Here is a 19007-nt window from a genome sequence, read left to right on the forward strand (position 1 = left end):
AATCCCTACTGAAATCTAATTTTAGCATGGGGCACAACAGAGCACAGCTTCGTAACAGATTGGCTTGTGATTGCATTTTATGTTTTTGAGTGCTGGAAAATTCTCTTTAAACAAAGTATTTGCAAAACCAGATTCATCCTACCTGCTTAAGGAAGAAACACACAACCAAAGACTAAGATGCATAGGGTCTTCCACAATAAAACCCAAATGCTGTGCTTAATTGTTCAAAACAGCCTACTCACAGTTCAAAATTTGGAATTTCCATAGAATAATTTAGACAGGAAATGATGGAAATGACAAAAAGAACACACAGGAATTTCACAGAAAGATGTGTTGCATTATGGTAATAGAAGGCTGGAGATATAGATTCTGTCTGTGGAATGGGCTTTCATCACCTATGTTTGGAGGTAGCCTTACATATAGACCCATTTTAGCTGCTATCTGTAAGGCTTAGCAACCTCCAGTTTAAGCAAACTATGAAAGAAGGACATTCATTCAGTGAGATTCCTCCAAGATTATTTCAGTAGTCCCAGTGGTCCTCTCTTGCATCTAAAACTATACTGCAGTACTACCAGAAGAATATTATTTGCACGGGCTAAGGAGGAGAAAACATCTGAGAACTAACAATCAGCAATTTCCTAGTCCAAATTCTACTGCAGCCACAAACCCATCAGCAATTGCTGATATTAATGAAAACCTCCCCCAATGCATTGTTGTAAGAATTACTGAGGTGATGTATTTGAGCTGCTCTGAATATCTTAAAATCCTCTAAAAGTGCCATGTATTACTGTTGATAATACGTGTTCTCAATAAATGTACTAAATTTATTTAACAGATGGTTAGTTCTGTTGATTAATATGCAGGATTAGTGATCATCTTCCTTCTGCCCTTTACCTGCTTGCCAAATGGAAGCACCAACATCTTCCTGATGAGTCTTCCTTGCCCCAGCAAATGCCAAAGCATCTTCCATGAACTGTACTTTCTTGCTGAACTGCATCTCTAAGATGGGGATGGCTTCCGGCATCTTTGCTGACAGCAGCCGATAGCTGATGTCTGGTTTCCCAATGAACCTCTGGCGGACGCTTATTTCATATGGTGTATGAACTTTGACATCATCAACATCCTTCTTGTCAAACCAGTGAAGGAGTTGAGAGTTGGAATCGCTGATCTCCAGGCCAGAAGCCAGGAGGGCGAGTTTGCCTGGCTTGACATTGGAATCTGTCCTTTCAGTGATAATAACAGGGATTCGCAATATTACTCCATCCTTGTTTCCAGAATCAGAAATGGCAGGGATTTCCTTTGGCTTTACGTTTAATGGCCCCTTCAACAGTTTGCTACCAAATGGCCACCAAGCGGGAGATTCCAGTTCTGACAATAACCTAACAGGAAGAAACATACAGCACGATCAGAAACAGAAAGCTATAATGGTATCTCACACACTTTTCATGGAAAAAGTGTAGTTTCAGCAAAAGAAAAAGAAACTGCCTAGCTGGATCTGACTAAGGTCCAGCTATGCTGGGTCCAATGACAACCTGCAAGATTCTCCTAGAATACCCCACATGCAGGGCATGAAGGTGATGGCCACCCACTTTTTTCTCCACAGCACTTCTATCATAGAGCTAATAGTTGCTGAGAACCCCTCCTTCCATTAGCATTTCCATTCCATTTTTAAAGACATTTAAGCTGCCATCCATCATCACATCTTTTGGTGGAGGATCTGTAAGATAAAGTAAGCTGAGAGAGCAACTTACTCAAGCCCCCCCCCCTTACAATCCAACAAGCTTCACTGATGAACCAGGAGCCAAATCTCTATGAAGTTCGTTGGTTCTTAAAACAAAATCTTGTTCTTCCTAGCACCTGTCCTTAAAACACACTTCCTTCCAAAGAGCAGGCACAGGAAATTCAAGCACAGAGTGAAGAGAGAGCAATACTTGTGTATACACCTGGGCTTGCAGGCTACTAAGTCTACATCTACCACTGACTGAGACTGCAAACAGTCGCTTGGAAAAAGCTCTGGCATTGAAAACCAAACTGGAAACAGGTTGGGCTTAGGGCTGGAAACATTAAGAGGCTGCATCTGTAACTATGCATTCCTAGCTGCACAACTCAAGAGAATCTCACTTGGTTTGGCACTGTAAACCCAGTCATACAAAATACTGCCTTGGTTTTGGAATCTATCCTTACCATTTATTTTGGTAAGCATTTGTTCCGACATTACTGGAATATTCAAGACCAGTCTAGTACGCCATTTCCCCTATGATGCTGTTAATCATCATGTATATTGCAGGCCTGAAATCAAAGATCAATATGGGAAATTCAGTTGGCAATCTTCCCCCTCTAATGCGCCCTGCCTAAATCAAAGAGCACCAAACATTTTTGCCTGCCTGTTCTGTATAGTGGGGGTGGAGGAATGCAATATGGCCATGAGAAGGCTGCATCTCCTTTGAGCTCAAGACTGCAGTTTGGTTTTAGTTAGCTTTTAGTCTCTAGTCATTAGCCAGATTAAGTTTTTTATATATTTAATCTTACAGTGGTACCTTGGTACTCGAATGGCTTGGCTCCCAAACAAATCAGTTCCTGAACACCGCAAACCCAGAAGTAAGTGTTCCGGTTTGAGAACGTTTTTCAGAAGCCGAATGTCCGACGCAGCTTCTGCGGCTTCCAATTGAGTGCAGCTAATTGGAAGCCGTGCCTTGGTTTTTGAACAGTTTCGGTAGTCGAACAGACTCCCAGAATAGATTAAGTTTGAGAACCAAGGTACTACTGTATTTTAATACTTCTTGGGAGGTTTTGAAAATTTCAAGGAAGACTGGTGAAGTCAAACAGCTCTTTGAGCAAGTGAAGATATCCTCCTCTGACTTGGAGAAAGCCAGCAACACCAAGCAGTAAACCAACACCTAATTTTCTGAGTTGCTTTAACATTCATATCTGAGTTTCTGTATGGTTTCCCATGATTCTTTGTGAGGTTTTCCCTTTACCCACACCTAATCTCTCACTCTTCCTTTCATCTTTCCCTCAACTCTCCTTGTTCTGGGCCTTCTTCATATCCAGTTTTTCAGCTGTGTTTCCCTACCTCTCTCCCTGCCAAACAGCAACTGTTGTCCTTAGGCCTTGGGACAAGTTTTCTCCCAAGCTAACTTTTATGACAAATGCCTCTTTGGGATACCTTTACTGTGAGAAGTTGGAATGTTTATGAATGCTCCATGACATCACAGGTACTCAGCCAACTGGGGATGGGAGGGTCTATTAACAACAACCCTTGAATGTTCCTGTTATCCTCATTTTACACATGGTGAACCACAGCTAAGAATTATTTGTCAAAAGCCCAAGTTACATCATATTCTAGCAAATGTTCCTGTTTGGAAACTGGTGAGTCAGGCAGCAATTCTGAAGAAGGAAGCTAGCCAAGAAGGTTGAAACGGAGTATTTCTTTAATCTTGAATAATCCAAATTAAACCTGTAGACCCACAGTTAACCTCAAATCAAAAATAAATTAATTAATTTGGAGTTTGGAGATTGCTCAAGAACACAAGGAAATAAAGGTGCAATCACTGTAAAACATATTCAGCTTCCACTTGACGGAAAATGCCAGTTGTTTCCGATTTCAAAAGCCAATTAAATATCTCACCAGGGGGAGAACTTTTTTTAAAAAAAAAATCCAGAAAGGTAGGAAGCCAATTCAGTGGGTAGCTCTTCTGTGTCTAACAAAATAGTTCTCAAACTACTACCAAAGAAATGCATCAACAGAATTCTGCTTTTGTTATAGATATGTATGTCTGCAAGTATTACTTTCTTTGACTCAGAAACCCTTTCCTTGCGTCCTCCCAGCCTAAACCCCGGCAACAGACTCAGAATGGCCCCTTGTGGTATGATTGTGGAATTACTCCTGAAAGGTTACTCAGCTTCCACTTCACTGAGGTAACCCACAAGCTATTTTCAGATTGGCACTTTTGCAAGACATCATCCAGGTGAGACGCTGGCCTGTTATGAATACCTATCTTTCCTCTGGGAGCTAACATCATCCAGTGAAAGCATTTTGGATCTGGCCAGATCTTTGGTTCAACTGCCAACCCAGCTACCGACTCCTGAAATGGACTTGGGCAAGTAACTTTTCTCCACTGCCAAGATTTTATTCCTTTAATTAAAAACAGAATGCCTAGTTCCACGGGCACAATGGAGCTGTGGGCTTGTTTCTCCAATAATAGCTTGCCTACACCACGTGGCAAATTGCTTTTGAAACTGAGAAGTATTTTAAAAATAGTTTGTAATATGATACAGCCATCAACTAATGGGGGGGGGGAGACACACACAGAGAAACAAAAGCAAATAAATAAATAAATAAATAAAATCAAAGTGTTTGTGTAAGCTCTAAAAAAGTGAGCCTAAAATAGGTCTCAATCATGGGCCAAGCTGATATGCTGGCTCTCTCTTGTCTGGTTAAGTACATATTCAGCTACTTTTTCCAAAACTTTGCAACCAACCAAACCAGGAATTTGTCTTAAAAAAAAAAAAAAAAAGTTTAACTGTGGGCCTGCTGGATCGCACAAAGGGATAGTAGACTACCATATCTTGGCCTAACAGAGATACAAATTAAACTTTGCCTGTGCACAAAACCCATTCATATGAGCCATGATTTAATAAGGAAGTCTCTAATAAACCATAGTTTCCTACTTTGTTCAAATAAAGAAATTATCGGCTTTGGAACAAGCCAGGATATTCAGTCACACATTCAATCCACGGTTTACTATTCTGACTTCTTCTGAAGCTGTTAACCACTGTTTCCTGTTTTGGACAAATCAGAGAACTATGGCTAACTGAAGACGTTCTGGTTTGTTTCCTCACAAAAGGAAGGCAAAGGACCTAAGTGTGCAAGTAAAAGAATCATTCCGATGTCAGCTGTGTGTTACCATACCTGTCTGCTACATCCATCTCCGATTCAATCTTATCCAGCCCCTTCATGATGTTATCAAACTGTTCCCCCTGGTGCTCAAGCACCTTTGCAGTGTCTTCTAGCCGTTTCTGAGATCCTGCCAGCAAGCCGGTCAGCTCCTGCCCCTTGGATGTTTGGGGGTAAATGGCCTCAGCTGCAGCCCCCTCCGAGGAGAACAGCTGTTCCCTCCAAAAGTGCTCAAGGATATTGAAAACAACATTTCGGTTGGGCTGAAGGGAACTGAACCAGTGCTTGGTGCTCTTTTCCAAAATAGTGAGGGAACTGAAGATGAAGTTGGAAGATTCCTTCTTGATCTCACTGATGCCAGAGAGATGGAAGTCAGCCAGGAGCTCTCCAGATTTGTCAGCTGTAAATCTGACCGAAATGGGTGTCAGGCAGAGTTTGCCAGAAATCCATCGTTTCTCAGAGTTGATGTAATAGGAGCAGGGCCACGTGTGGATACGAATGACCTCATTCATCACCTTTTTGCTTGTATCTTCTTCCTCAAGGCCAATGGAACAATCAATTTCTAAACAAGGAGCAAACAAATGATGCAATTCATGATTCACAACAAAATGACATTTTGACCATTCTATCATCTGTTTTACTGTAAAAAAAAACTGCTGTGAAATTATTCCCCTGCTTCCCTAATTTTATGGTGGGCTTGGACTGAAACATACAATCCAAGACTGGATTGAAATTTCAACCCACTGATCCCAAATCTGAACCCATTAATACTAAATCTGAACAAGGATCCTTATCAATTGCAATACGCAGTCTCTCAGATGAACTCAGAAACTAGCATTTCTCAATTATGAACTGTAATAGGTTGATATTTTGGTATGTAAGCATGGTGTTATTTATATGAGAAGCTGCCTTACTCGAAGTAAAACTATTGGTCTACATAGCCTAATGATGATTGGCAGTACCTCTTCAAAGCCCGAGTGAGACATTAATTTCCCAGACCTACTACCAGAGAACTTTTTAACAACTGATGCCAGAGAGTAAGCCTGGGACCTTTTGTAAAATGCTCTATTGATAAAAAAAGAGAAAGACAGTATTTTTGAGAGACGAGAGTTGTGGTTATAATAGAAACTATAAATATCTTGGCACAGCTACCAAGTGACATTTACCTTTTCCATGCTGAGTAGTAGGAAGCAATTAGGGCGGCATCCATATAGACAAAGGCTACTGGTTTTCTTCCCAAGCTATGTGGTAATAACTGTAGTAATTATGTCACACCTGAGTTGATTATATGCACAGACATCCATTCTATTACCGGTACTCAGTGACTATATCTGATAAAGGGTGTCAGTTCTGCATTTATCTACTTAGCATGTGAAAAGCATAGCAAAGTGTGTTCACTGCTGTACTTGGTTGCCAAAATTTGGACAGCCCCAATTCATAATATAAATTTGATATGCTGATAAAGCACACCAGTAATCAGAACTGCAACACTCCCCTCTGCTATCTGAGTCATAGAATGAAATCTAAACCAGAAAATAACTCTGTGCTCCCAGTCACTAACCCAAAGTCTTTTATTCCCTCTCTCTTGCACCTGAAAAACCCTGCTAGGGCTATATCACAGGTAACAAGGATGCTGTTGTATCAGTGACTCCAGGGGCCAGGGAAGAAAGGAGAGAGGTGCTTAGAAAGAATAAAATATAATCTGAAACCTCCATCCTGCTGAAGCATCAACAACTGCAGCATCTGGAATTTGGGGTGCTCATAGGGGAGTTGAAGGTTCTGAATCATGGAGATACAGGGAGGGATTTCACATAATCATGGAATTGTTGAGTTGGAAGGGTCCACCGGGGTCAACTAGTCCAACTCCCTGCAAAGCAGGAATCTTTTGCCCTACATGGGGTTCGAGCCCATGACCTTGAGATTAAGAGTCTCATGCTCTACTGACTGAACTAATGGCTCACAGAGTGAAGAAGTGGGGAAAGAGATTCAGACTCCTTTGCACATCAACTGATGCCATTTGGAATACAATGGGGCTCAATTTAGCCCAAGAATTAACCAATCTAGTAATCTTATTTTTGAGGACAGTAGCTGAGTTTACTGAGCCGAGTTCTCAACTGAACCAAAGAAGCCTTGCTCATTGCTACACTTATGGTGTCTATCAACATTAAAAATAAAAAATAAAAAATTAGTGATTTCTTTCTGATGCTTACAGTCACAAACAACCCCACATGGATGCACAAATAATTCTGACCACAAACTGTAATCAAGCCTAATATGAACACACACCCCAAAATTTTCCCTAAAAACATTAAAAAAATTCTGCCACATCTGCAGTGCGTGAAGAGGACCTGATGTAAAGTCTTTCCCAGTACAGGCAACCCCCCCCCCCTATTTACGTGCATTCAATATGTGTGCAAGTGCACACAAGCGCTTTGCGCTGAACCCAGAAGTGACCCAAAAACATCACAAAAAGGGACAGAATGGGGCTTTTTCAATGGCGTTTCAAATATATGTGATTTCACTTAAACACACGGTGCCTTGGAACATAACCTGCGGGTATAGGGCAGTACATAAAGTCAATAAATAATAAAAAATTTAACAACACCTACGTAAATGGGGGGTTGCCTGTAAACAGATGATTTAGTCTAAACAGTCATATCAATAGGCATTAGACAATATAAGCAAGACCTAGAGAAGGGAATGGGTGGTGCCACACCCTTCTTTCTGCCAAAGATACAGGAGGATTGCATACCATTATATGGTCTTGCCTTGATGGGTTATAACCCACAAAGAGATCAAAACCTAACATTAGCTGCAGGATGCCATCACCTGAGAAAATCAAGAGAGAACTGGTAAAAAAAAAACCCTAGAAAGACAAGAATTGGCAGAGAACAGAATGAGAACCTATAGGATCAAGGCAACAGAAGGATTCCTAAGAAAAACAAAATACATTTTCCACAATATTTCTTCTTCAGTAAGGTATGTCTGGCACTGGCTTTACTACCATTTCAGCACTAGATAAGAATGTTTGTACAGTGGTGCCCCGCTAGACGAATGCCTTGCTAGATGAAAAACTCGCTAGACGAACGGCATTCGCTAGCGGAAGGCTGCCCCGCAAGATGAAAAAGTCAATGGGGCTGCCTCGCAAGACGGCAAAAAAAAAAATTTCGGCGCAAAAACCTCCGCGCTGCATTGCCGCTTCGCTAGACGAAAAATTCGCTCTATGAAGACACTTGTAGAACGAATTATTTTCGTCTAGCGGGGCACCACTGTATCCTCCTAGGCATATAGGCAGCTTTAATAATACTGTTGTAATCCTGGCTTTAGGGTGTGTTTTGAGTAATACTGATATTGTGAATTGTTTAATGTTTTATTGTATTATATGCACTGTATTGTAAATCACTTAGTGACTTTTAGTATGAAGCAATATACAAATCTAATCAATCAAAACAATATTTTATTGTGTTTGCTTCTCTTGCTTTTACTTGCCTTGTTCTGGTGCCAGCACTGTTAAGCAGTATGTAGGCTAGTACTCTGAAGAAGTGTGCATGCACACGAAAGCTCATACCAAGAACAAACTTAGTTGGTCTCTAAGTTGCTACTGGAAGGAATTTTTTATTTTTTTATTTTGTTTTGACTATGGCAGACCAACACGGCTACCTACCTATAACAAGTTTCAGAGGGTTAGCTGAGTTAGTTTGTTGCATAAATACAAATGTTGTGGCACCATAAAGACTAATAGTTTAATTATGAGATAGGCTTTTGCAGACTAATCTGCTTCATCAGATGTACAGTATGACACACTATGCTGACCTTGAGTAGAATGGAGTAATAACACTGGAGATAAATTACCGGTAAAAGCGAATCTCATGTCACAAATGAATGCTAAATGCTAACTAACATACCTGTACAAGGGCAGTTGAAAAATATTTTAACTGAAATGAAATAGGTCAGATCAAGGCCTGTGTAGCTAAGCATTCTGTTGCCAACACTGGCCAGCCAAATGCCTTTGGGAGGCTAAAACCTACAAAACATGCCATGAAGGAAACAAACCTTTCCCCCCACCCCATATTTTGTGTTCAACAGTAACATGCCTCCATATGTGAAGGTTCCTTTTAGCCAGCGTGGCTAACAGACACTGAGCAATCTCTTTTTTGTGAATTTGTTGAATTGCCATCTAAATCTAAGCCAGTGGCCATCTCCTCTTCTTATGGAAGCAGGTTCTATAAATTGACTATGTGCCGTGTTACATGAAGAAGTATTTTCTTTCATATGTCCCGAATTGCCTGCCAATTTCAGTAGATGATTCCAAGTTCTAGTGTTATGAGACATAGGGGTAAAAATTCTCTGTCCATTATGGAAAGTGCTTTTCCAACACTGTATTCTTCCTCCCACATGAAGATTCACAGTAAGTCAAGGCTAATAACTGGGGCTCTTCATGCAATTATGTTATTATATTTGCAATTTGCTAGCCATTGCCTAGGCTAATAAACAATTTCAAGGCCTTGCTTGTTGCCAGACACTGAATAATTATGTCATGAATAATAGTTTATTATAAGCTTTTGATTAATCATTATGAAAGGCTACATGTCACTGCAATTTACATGCTGTACTCAGTGAAGATCTAAAATGACATTTATGTTTCATATGGTGCTCATTAATTTAATCTACAAAAGTTTGCACAGTGCAAGCTATTGTCTGAGTTGCCAATATGAAAAAGAAAATCTTCTTATTGTATTCTTTCATTGCAGTTTGATGCCCCTGATCCAATTATGGCTTACAATGTTTAACTGTATCCCCTTGGTCTATCACAATTAAAAACAAAAACAAAAAACCGTAGACTTGCACACAACTGAGTGAAAAATAGTCTCTTTTTCTATTTTGTATATCAATTAATATTTTCGGCTGGGACTAATGGGTGGGAAAGTATGGTCAAGGGCATTTTTATATTATACGTAATATAAAAATATCTTAAATGTTGTTGCTATTATTTGATTTAAAAAGGCTGTTGCCATTGTTAACCTCCATTAGAGGCACCCTCTGTAGCCTTTAAGTACTTTGTAACCTACAGGGTTGTTGGTCTTCGCAAATGAATAAAAGTTGTTCAGAAGAAGGAAAGCATTTTGATGATGTATGCACATCTCAGAACAGGCAACATTTCAGAACTGACATTCCTTGAGGGAGGTATGGGAGAGCAGAGGAAAGCCTATTTTAAGCTTTAATTTAAAAAAAGAAGTAAACAGAACATAAACTATTCAAAACAATGCAAAAGTCACTACAGTATTTTGCTGAATAGAAAGCAAGCTATTTCTTCAAGCATCATCAGCTTCACGGCATGTTCAACAGTATCTGATCACCTATTATTTGACCATCATGCCAATTCTAGAGGCAAGGTTTTCAGGGGGTTTAATGAACTATTTTAACTGGAAGCACCTTAACATAATCCATTAACAAAACCCTGATGCCCTACTCACAAAACAATCCTGACAACCCCAAGTAAATTAAAAGGTATCATGACTGCCTGTAATTATTACATAAAACATAGCACAAAATTCTGGAAGAGAAATCTAGTCTCCAATAAACAAGACTATATAATTTTTACACAGAGAACCTGTTCAAATAATATCACTCCTGGAGACATCTAAACATACACAGGAGACTAGTTCACGTATGTATTATTCTTTCCCAGAATGAACACAAAAATGAATGAATGGTCCATCACACATAATTGCCAACAGAAGTTCCAGCAAATGCAGTCTTTTTCAATCGTCAATTCATATTTGGTTTACAGTTGTCATTAGAGAAATCAAGTGCTCAAAAAACAATATACATGTGCCTCAAGCCCAACAATCATAGCCATTTTGCCTTCTATAAACAGTGTTTCATGCTGTTATTTACATGGTTTACAAGCACACACCAAAATTATTTTGCAAGATATGATTTGCATACACATGTAACTATGTTGTCCCCAATGTTACCTTCTCTGGATGTTGATGGACCTTCAGACAACCACTTTAAGGCTGTCATCTCTGAAATTTTCACGTCACTGAGTTTTCTTTTGATTTCAGAGTCAAACAAAAATTGCCCAATCTCTTAGAAGCAGATACTTGCTAGCCTTCCAGTAACACAAGGAAATTAACAGTCTCTGAAGAATACTGGGTATTATATACTCTTGGCTTTCCTGACTCACTGTTCACCTGTGAGCCAGTTACCATCTGACTAGTCATGTTTTCATATTGCAGAACCTAGTATGCTGCTACTATCCCAGGTATCACATGCAGACCACATTACAGCTGATCACTCATGCAAAATGATCTTAAAGGTGTCAGGTGAGCCATGCCAGATGAGAAACCCTAATCAGGGAGTGCCTGATCACCTCATCTGTCTCCTGTGAAATCTCTATGTGGGACAAGAAGCTACAGTTAGAACTGGATATGGAATAACTGATTGGTTCAAAATTGGGAAAGGAGTACGACAAGGCTATATATTGTCTCCCTGCTTCTTTAACTTATATGCAGAATTCATCATGCGAAAGGCTGGGCTGGATGAATCCCAAACTGGAATTAAGATTGCCAGAAAAAATATCAACAACCTCAGATATGCTGATGATACAACCTTGATGGCAGAAAGTGAGGAGGAATTGAAGAACCTTTTAATGAGTGTGAAAGAGGAAAGCGCAAAATATGGTCTGAAGCTCAACATCAAAAAAACTAAGATCATGGCCACTGGTCCCATCACCTCCTGGCAAATAGAAGGGGAAGAAATGGAGGCAGTGAGAGATTTCACTTTCTTGGGTTCCATGATCACTGCAGATGGTGACAGCAGTCACGAAATTAGAAGACGTCTGCTTCTTGGGAGAAAAGCAATGACAAACCTAGACAGCATCTTAAAAAGCAAAGACATCACCTTGCCGACAAAGGTCCGTATAGTTAAAGCTATGGTTTCCCCAGTAGTAATGTACGGAAGTGAGAGCTGGACCATCAAGAAGGCTGATCGCCGAAGAATTGATGCTTTTGAATTATGGTGCTGGAGGAGACTCTTGAGAGTCCCGTGGACTGCAAGAAGATCAAACCTATCCATTCTCAAGGAAATCGGCCCTGAGTACTCACTAGAAGGACAGATCCTGAAGTTGAGGCTCCAGTACTTTGGCCACCTCATGAGAAGAGAAGACTCCCTGGAAAAGACCCTGATGTTGGGAAAGATGGAGGGCACAAGGAGAAGGGGACGACAGAGGACAGTGTTCTCGAAGCTACTAACATGAGTTTGGCCAAACTGCGGGAGGCAGTGAAGGATAGGGGTGCCTGGTGTGCTCTGGTCCATGGGGTCACGAAGAGTCGGACACGACCGAACAACTGAACAACAACAACAACAAAATACCATTACTCTATGTCTCAGAGGACACTGGGACTATACTAAGCAGATGGCTTAAACAGGAAAGGTACACCAAAAGAAACAAAAATTGTATTCCATTCAAACTGAGACACTGCTAACAGAGATACTCTGGGAGGTTCCATGGAAACATCTCTGAGCAGAACAGGGTTTTTAAAGAATGCCAGACGTGAAGCTCTATTTTTCATGTTTTTGCCAATTAACTGCAAGAGGTGGTCACAAAGGAAGTAGCCATAGAATCTCTTATTTTCAGTGTTTCAGCATTAATGAGTTATAAGTTTTACCAAACTAAAGCCTGCCTTATATATTATACACAAAGACACGTAACAGCAGCCTAACAACCCATTTAGTTCCAGAAATGCTGCTTCCAATGGGAACTGGGAAGCAGTGATAGCTAAGTGGGCTATGTCTACTATTATATGCATTGGCATATAGGCAAGGACCATTCTGCGCGTGTTCAAAGCACACAAGCATTGGCACAAACCAGGAAGTAGCAGTAAAAGGGGGCGTAGATATATGCGCTCCGCTACCATGGAGAGGATGACCCAGAATGTGACCCCTGTGCAAATCGTGGATTGCTTGTATAATGTATACCATGGTCTTAATTCTTACCCAGGACGTGGGTGGTGCTGTGGTCTAAACCACAGAGCCTAGGGCTTGCAGATCAGAAGGTCGGTGGTTTGAATCCCCGTGATGGGGTGAGCTCCCGTTGCTCGGTCCCTGCTCCTACCAACCTAGCAGTTCAAAAGCACGTCAAAGTGCAAGTAGATAAATAGGTACCGCTCCGGCGGGAAGGTAAACAGTGTTTCCATGCACTGCTCTGGTTCGCCAGAAGCAGCTTAGTCATGCTGGCCACATGACCCGGAAGCTGTACGCTGGCTCCCTCGGCATATAAAGCAAGATGAGCGCCGCTACCCCAGAGTCATCCGCGACTGGACCTAATGGTCAGTCCTTTAAATGCCCTTTAATTCTTACCCACACAGCTCCTGGTTTTCTAAGAATCAGCTCCTGGTTTTCTAAGAATCAGTGCCTTTCAATTTAGAATAAAAGAGTGCCAGAGGAGCAGCCCTGCTAGGCCTGCTGTGGAAAAACAAAAGGCTGGGACCCAACTGAAGGTTTAGACGTTTGTTGTAACATGTGTTTCTACACCTGCATCATTTTGTGTGTCATCATTTTGTGTGTCTACAAAAATCATGTTGCAATAAATTTGAGATGACAGAGAACTGTTCGTCATGTCAGCCTGAATGGATAGTTCAAAATCATTCAGTTCCATGGTAGTCAGGCTGCCATATCTTTCCAACAGATCTAACACTGGAACAGTTACTGAAAAGCCCCTGCTCACCTATCCCTGGGGTATTATTTATTTATTTGTCAGGTCACAGAACAGATCCAGGCACTCTTGGAGGAAACAGATATTCTAGATCCATTTCAATCAGGGGTTAGCCCATTTTGGCACAGAAACTGCATTGCTTGCCCTGCATGATGACCTACGTTGGAGGAGAGACAGGGGAAATGTTTCTGTGTTGATTCTCATTGACCCTTAGTGGTTTTTTATACCATTGACCATAGTATTCTTCTGGAGTGACTGTCCAAGTAGGGGTCAGTGGCACCGCTTTGGAGTGGTTCCAGTCCTACTTGGATGGTTGTTTCCAGAGGGTGATGCTTGGGGAGTGCTCTTCGGCCCCATTGAGCCTTATAATAATAATAATTGATTATTTATACCCCGCCCATCTGGCTGGGTTTCCCCAGCCACATTGGTGGCTTCCAGCAGAATATTAAAATACAATGATACCCTTCAATGCAGGGCTCCTCAGGGTTCAATTTTATTTACCGTATTTTTCGCTCCATAGGGCGCACTGGACCATAGGGCGCACCTCGTTTTTAGAGGAGGAAACAAGAAAAAAAATTTTTTTTCTGGTTTTCCTCCTCTAAAAGCCCTGTTTGTTAGAGGATCAGCTAAAAGTTTTGCAGCTTTTTTGCAAAGGGAAAAGCCCTGTTTTTTGGGAGGATCAGCTAAAAGTTTTGCAGCTTTTTTGCAAAGGGAAAAACCCTGGTTTTTTTTGAGGATCAGCTAAAAGTTTTGCAGCTTTTTTTGCAAAGGGGAAAAGCAAAGCTTTTGCAAAGGGGGAAAGGCAAAGAGGAAAAGCCCCATTTTTATGGGGTTCAACTAACATTTCTGCAGCTTCTAAAGGAAAGGGAGCCTTTTCTACAGTTTCCAGACAGATAATCTAATCAGCCAGTCACATGTCGCTGGGAAAACAAACAACCTCCCTCTGCAGCTCATTCAACAATGGAGGGCGGGGCTGAAAGGGAGCCGGGGACTCTCTCTCCCGATCTCTTGCTGCTCAGCTGCTCAGCAGGGTAATTTCAACACCCCCTTTTCTCTTTGTAAAATAAAAAGCATGATCCTCTTTTGGCCCCTGGGCAATTCAGCTCCAGGGACCACCATTCGCTCCATAAGACACACAGATATTTCCCCTTACTTTTTAGGAGGAAAAAAGTGCGTCTTATGGAGCGAAAAATAGGTGTGCTTCTGCACATTAGCAGTGCTGAAGACCTTAGAAGTTTGATACAAACACACAGTAATAAATGTGATTCACTTTTTTACTAAGAAATAATAATGTTATTATGGTCTGAAGCTCAACATCAAAAAAACTAAGCTCATGGCCACTGGTCCCATCACCTCCTGGCAAATAGAAGGGGAAGAAATGGAGGCAGTGAGAGATTTCACTTTCTTGGGTTCCATGATCACTGTAGATGGTGACAGCAGTCACGAAATTAGAAGACGCCTGCTTCTTGGGAGAAAAGCAATGACAAACCTAGACAGCATCTTAAAAAGCAAAGACATCACCTTGCCAACAAAGGTCCGTATAGTTAAAGCTATGGTTTTCCCAGTAGTAATGTATGGAAGTGAGAGCTGGACCATAAAGAAGGCTGATCGCCGTAGAATTGATGCTTTTGAATTATGGTGCTGGAGGAGACTCTTGAGAGTCCCATGGACTGCAAGAAGATCAAACCTATCCATTCTCAAAGAAATCAGCCCTGAGTACTCACTAGAAGGACAGATCCTGAAGTTGAGGCTCCAGTACTTTGGTCACCTCATGAGAAGAGAAGAATCCCTAGAAAAGACCCTGATGTTGGGAAAGATGGAGGGCACAAGGAAAAGGGGACGACAGAGGATGAGATGGTTGGACAGTGTTCTCGAAGCTACTAACATGAGTTTGGCCAAACTGCGAGAGGCAGTGAAGGATAGGTGTGCCTGGCGTGCTCTGGTCCATGGGGTCACGAAGAGTCGGACACGACTGAACGACTGAACAACAACAACAACAATAATGTTATTATTGGATTCAAAGCACTAGACAATGTTTACCAGGTACAGTGTTATCCATACTCCATTGTTTACTCTTAAGCAGCCTTCACCAATCTGGTGCCCTCGAGAACACTTGGGAAGACAGGCAAACTAATATCAGTGTACTGGATGAAGCCAAGATCACCAGTGTTGAAGCAATCATTCTTCAACATCAACTTCGATGGACTGGTCATGTTGTGCGGATGCCTGATTACCATCTTCCAAAGCAACTATTCTATTCCAAACTGAAAAATGGAAAGCGTAATGCTGGTGGTCAACAAAAGATGTTTAAAGACCGTCTCAAGGCAAATCTAAAAAAAAAATGTAGTATAAACACCAACAACTGGAAAACACTGGCCTGTGAGCGCTCCAGTTAGAGAACAGCCTTTACCAAAGGTGTCATGGACTTTGAAGACACTTGAACTCAGAACGCACGGGAGAAACGTGCTAAGAGGAAGGCACGCTTGGCAAATCCACACTGTGATCAACTTGTGCCCAGGAACCTATGTCCCCACTGTGGAAGGACCTGTGGATCCAGAATTGGCCTCCACAGTCACTTACGGACTCATTGTTAAAACCGTGTTTACGGAAGACAATCTTACTTGGCTATGAGTGATCGCCAAAGAGAGAAGAGAAGAGAAGAGATAGCCCTCCAGGTGTTTTTGACTATAACTTCCATCAGCTGTTCTGGCTGGGGCTTATGGGAGTTGCAGTGAAAATACCTGGAGGATACCCAGTTGGCAAAAGCTGCTATAAAGCAGTAATGCTTCACCCTCAAGAAATGAGGAAGAAAACAGGGAAATAAACATTCCCCTCCAGGGAAGTAAACATTTAATCATCACAATCCACACATTCATTTCTTATATACATAAAAATTTAAGACTTGTCGTCATACAGACCACATTGGATGACTTGTGGTGCCGAATCACAAATCTGGATTTGCATGAAGAAAAACCCAAAAGGCCAAGAAAAGTAAGCTGAGTGGTTGCATGGGGTGGGAAGAGGAAGCTCAAGGGAGATAACATGAGGGGGAATAGCAGGGGATTGGCAAGCAGAGTGAGCAGGGGCACATTTCTAACCAACCTTCATTATTACCAATCCTAGGGTGAGTGACAGCATAAAAAGATCACATGAAAATACTGCTAAGCCACAGTGGATAAAACACATCACTAAAATACCATATTAAAACAATTATTACTAAATATGCTGTTGTACAGTGGAAATGCCTGGGCAAATAATTATGTGTTAAATTGGCACCGAAGAGAAAAGATAGGTATCAATCGTACTCGAGATCACCTGTCCCCCAAAGACACATAAACGTGTGTGTGAATGGATAGCACATTTTCCACATGGAATTACTTTCCCCAATACAAAACAAAAACAAAACACGAAGCATACATTAACTAGCATTGACAATGAGTGGCACCTCTATAACCCTAACAAGTGTGTTTTAGTTTTATTGATTTTTTAAAAAAATACAGCAAGCCCACAACTTCCACTCATTTAACTTGCGCCCATTCAAAAAATTAAAAAGGTTGCAGGGTTACAGGAAAAATGACTTGGGCAAATCCACTCACCATTGAGCCCACTGTGTTTTGACTATATGCAATTTTGGCTTTAGACACGTTCCCCGGAATGTAACCCCCACGTATTCACAAAGCTAAGCAGGGCATGGTGTGGTTTCAAATTGGATTGGGGGCTGAATGTTGAGATTTCTGCATTGCAGGAATGGCCCTTGGGGTCCCTTCCAACTCTCTGATTCTATGAAAATCACTTTGTTAATTCTGTTCCACTTCTCCATTCTGTGTGTCATTATCATGAAACTTATTTACATCCACTGTGTCTCTTACCCACTCTGGGTGGTGCCAATGCTGACCTTACTTCTCAATGATTACTTCTGCATCTGCTCTTCTGTATACCGTATAGATTTATTACATTTATATACCACCTTTATCTTCCAAGGATCACTGGGCAGTGTACATGGTCTCTCGGGGGTGGAAGGACGCATCTTGTTATTCTATGGATCTATTATTATTATTATTATTATTATTATTACTATTATCAGGGCCAGATTTAGGTTTGATGAGGCCCTAATCTACTGAAGGTAATGGGGCCCTTTATATGGCCACCTGTCCTTTGTCAACAACAAATTGTCTCTATTTTTTGTGCTGAATTTATGGACCTAATGGGTATCTAAAACCATTTGCACATAACAAAATATGTATTTTATCAATGTAATTGTTGAACTGAAATACAATTAAGAAGTATATTAATAGTGAATTTTTTTGGGGGGGGGGCAAGAGAGTGGGGCCCTAAGCTATAGCTTGTTTAGCTTATACTTAAATCTGGCACTGACTATTATTAATAACAGTTACAGGTAGGTAGCCGTGTTGGTTCTGCCATAGTCAAAACAAAATAAAATAAAGAATTCCTTCCAGTAGCACCTTAGAGACCAACTAAGTTTGTTCTCGGTATGAGCTTTCGTGTGCATGCAAGAAGAAAGTGTGCATGCACACGAAAGCTCATACCAAGAACAAACTTAGTTGGTCTCTAAGGTGCTACTGGATGGAATTTTTTTATTTTATTTTGTTATTATTAATAAGTTTGCTTCCCGCCCTTCACTGTTAAGACCTCAGGGCGGTTCACAGCATAAACTCAACAATTTTGTAATAAACAGAATACATGATGAAGGTTCCCACACACGACTTTGCCAGTGTTGAAGAAATAAATACGGGGGGGGGGGCAAGCTTCCTTGGCCCGTGTGAGGGGGGCTTCTACGGGGCCTTTATGCGGGCCTCCCCACAGCCAGGGGTCGGCGGAGGGGCGTTTTCCCTACCCCACACACCTCCTCCACCCACCGGTCCCCTCAGCGGCAGGTGCGGGGAAGGCCGCGGCGAGGACACCTGCCCTGCATGCAGAAGCACTCCGGCGGCGCCCAAGGGCCCGGCAGCATCTCTGCAGGCAGGGCTTGGCGGGGGGAGAGGCGCCCCGAAATCACCTCAGAACCCGGGCGAGGCCTCGCGGAGGCGTTTACCTTCTACCCTCAGGCAGCCCACCTTCTCGCTTCCAAAGCCCCCGGCGGCTGAGGAGAAGAACCTGAGGCGAAGGAGGAAGAAGGAGGAGGAGGCGGGGCTTGCAGGCCGAGCCAAGGAGGCGGGGCTATAGCGCGCCCGCGCCGGCTTCCCCGAAAGTTCGTCGGCGCGCCTGCGCGGAAGCGGAGGGCACGCGCCGAAGTATTTGAAACAAACAAACGGTAAAAAAAAAAAAAAAGCTTCCTCGCGCCGGCTCCAGGGCGCACGCGCGGAAACCGCCGTTGCCGTCGCTTCTTCTTTCCTCCTCTTTTCTGGGCTGTGTACGGCTAGCTCCGCCCAC

General features: G+C 42.0%; 1 protein-coding gene across 4 annotated transcripts in view; it reads right to left on the reverse strand.

The window, feature by feature from the left end:
* Positions 1–18756, reverse strand: part of SNAP47 (synaptosome associated protein 47) — a 28397-nt gene extending 9641 nt beyond the window's left edge. The window contains exons 1-3 of one of the 4 annotated variants that reach the window (XM_033165610.1): positions 18692–18756; positions 4913–5459; positions 895–1379 (exon numbers count right to left, since the gene is read on the reverse strand). In XM_033165610.1, coding sequence (XP_033021501.1) covers positions 895–1379; positions 4913–5409 — 982 coding nt within the window. In that variant the 5' untranslated portion in view covers positions 5410–5459; positions 18692–18756. Of the gene's footprint in view, positions 1–894; positions 1380–4912; positions 5460–18669 lie in introns of all 4 variants that reach the window. The other 3 variants (XM_033165609.1, XM_033165608.1, XM_033165607.1) reach the window with 3 other exon arrangements.
* Positions 18757–19007: the final 251 nt, after the last annotated feature.

The sequence above is a fragment of the Lacerta agilis genome, chromosome 12, assembly GCF_009819535.1.
Source record: "Lacerta agilis isolate rLacAgi1 chromosome 12, rLacAgi1.pri, whole genome shotgun sequence".
In the NCBI taxonomy this organism is placed as follows: domain Eukaryota; kingdom Metazoa; phylum Chordata; class Lepidosauria; order Squamata; family Lacertidae; genus Lacerta; species Lacerta agilis.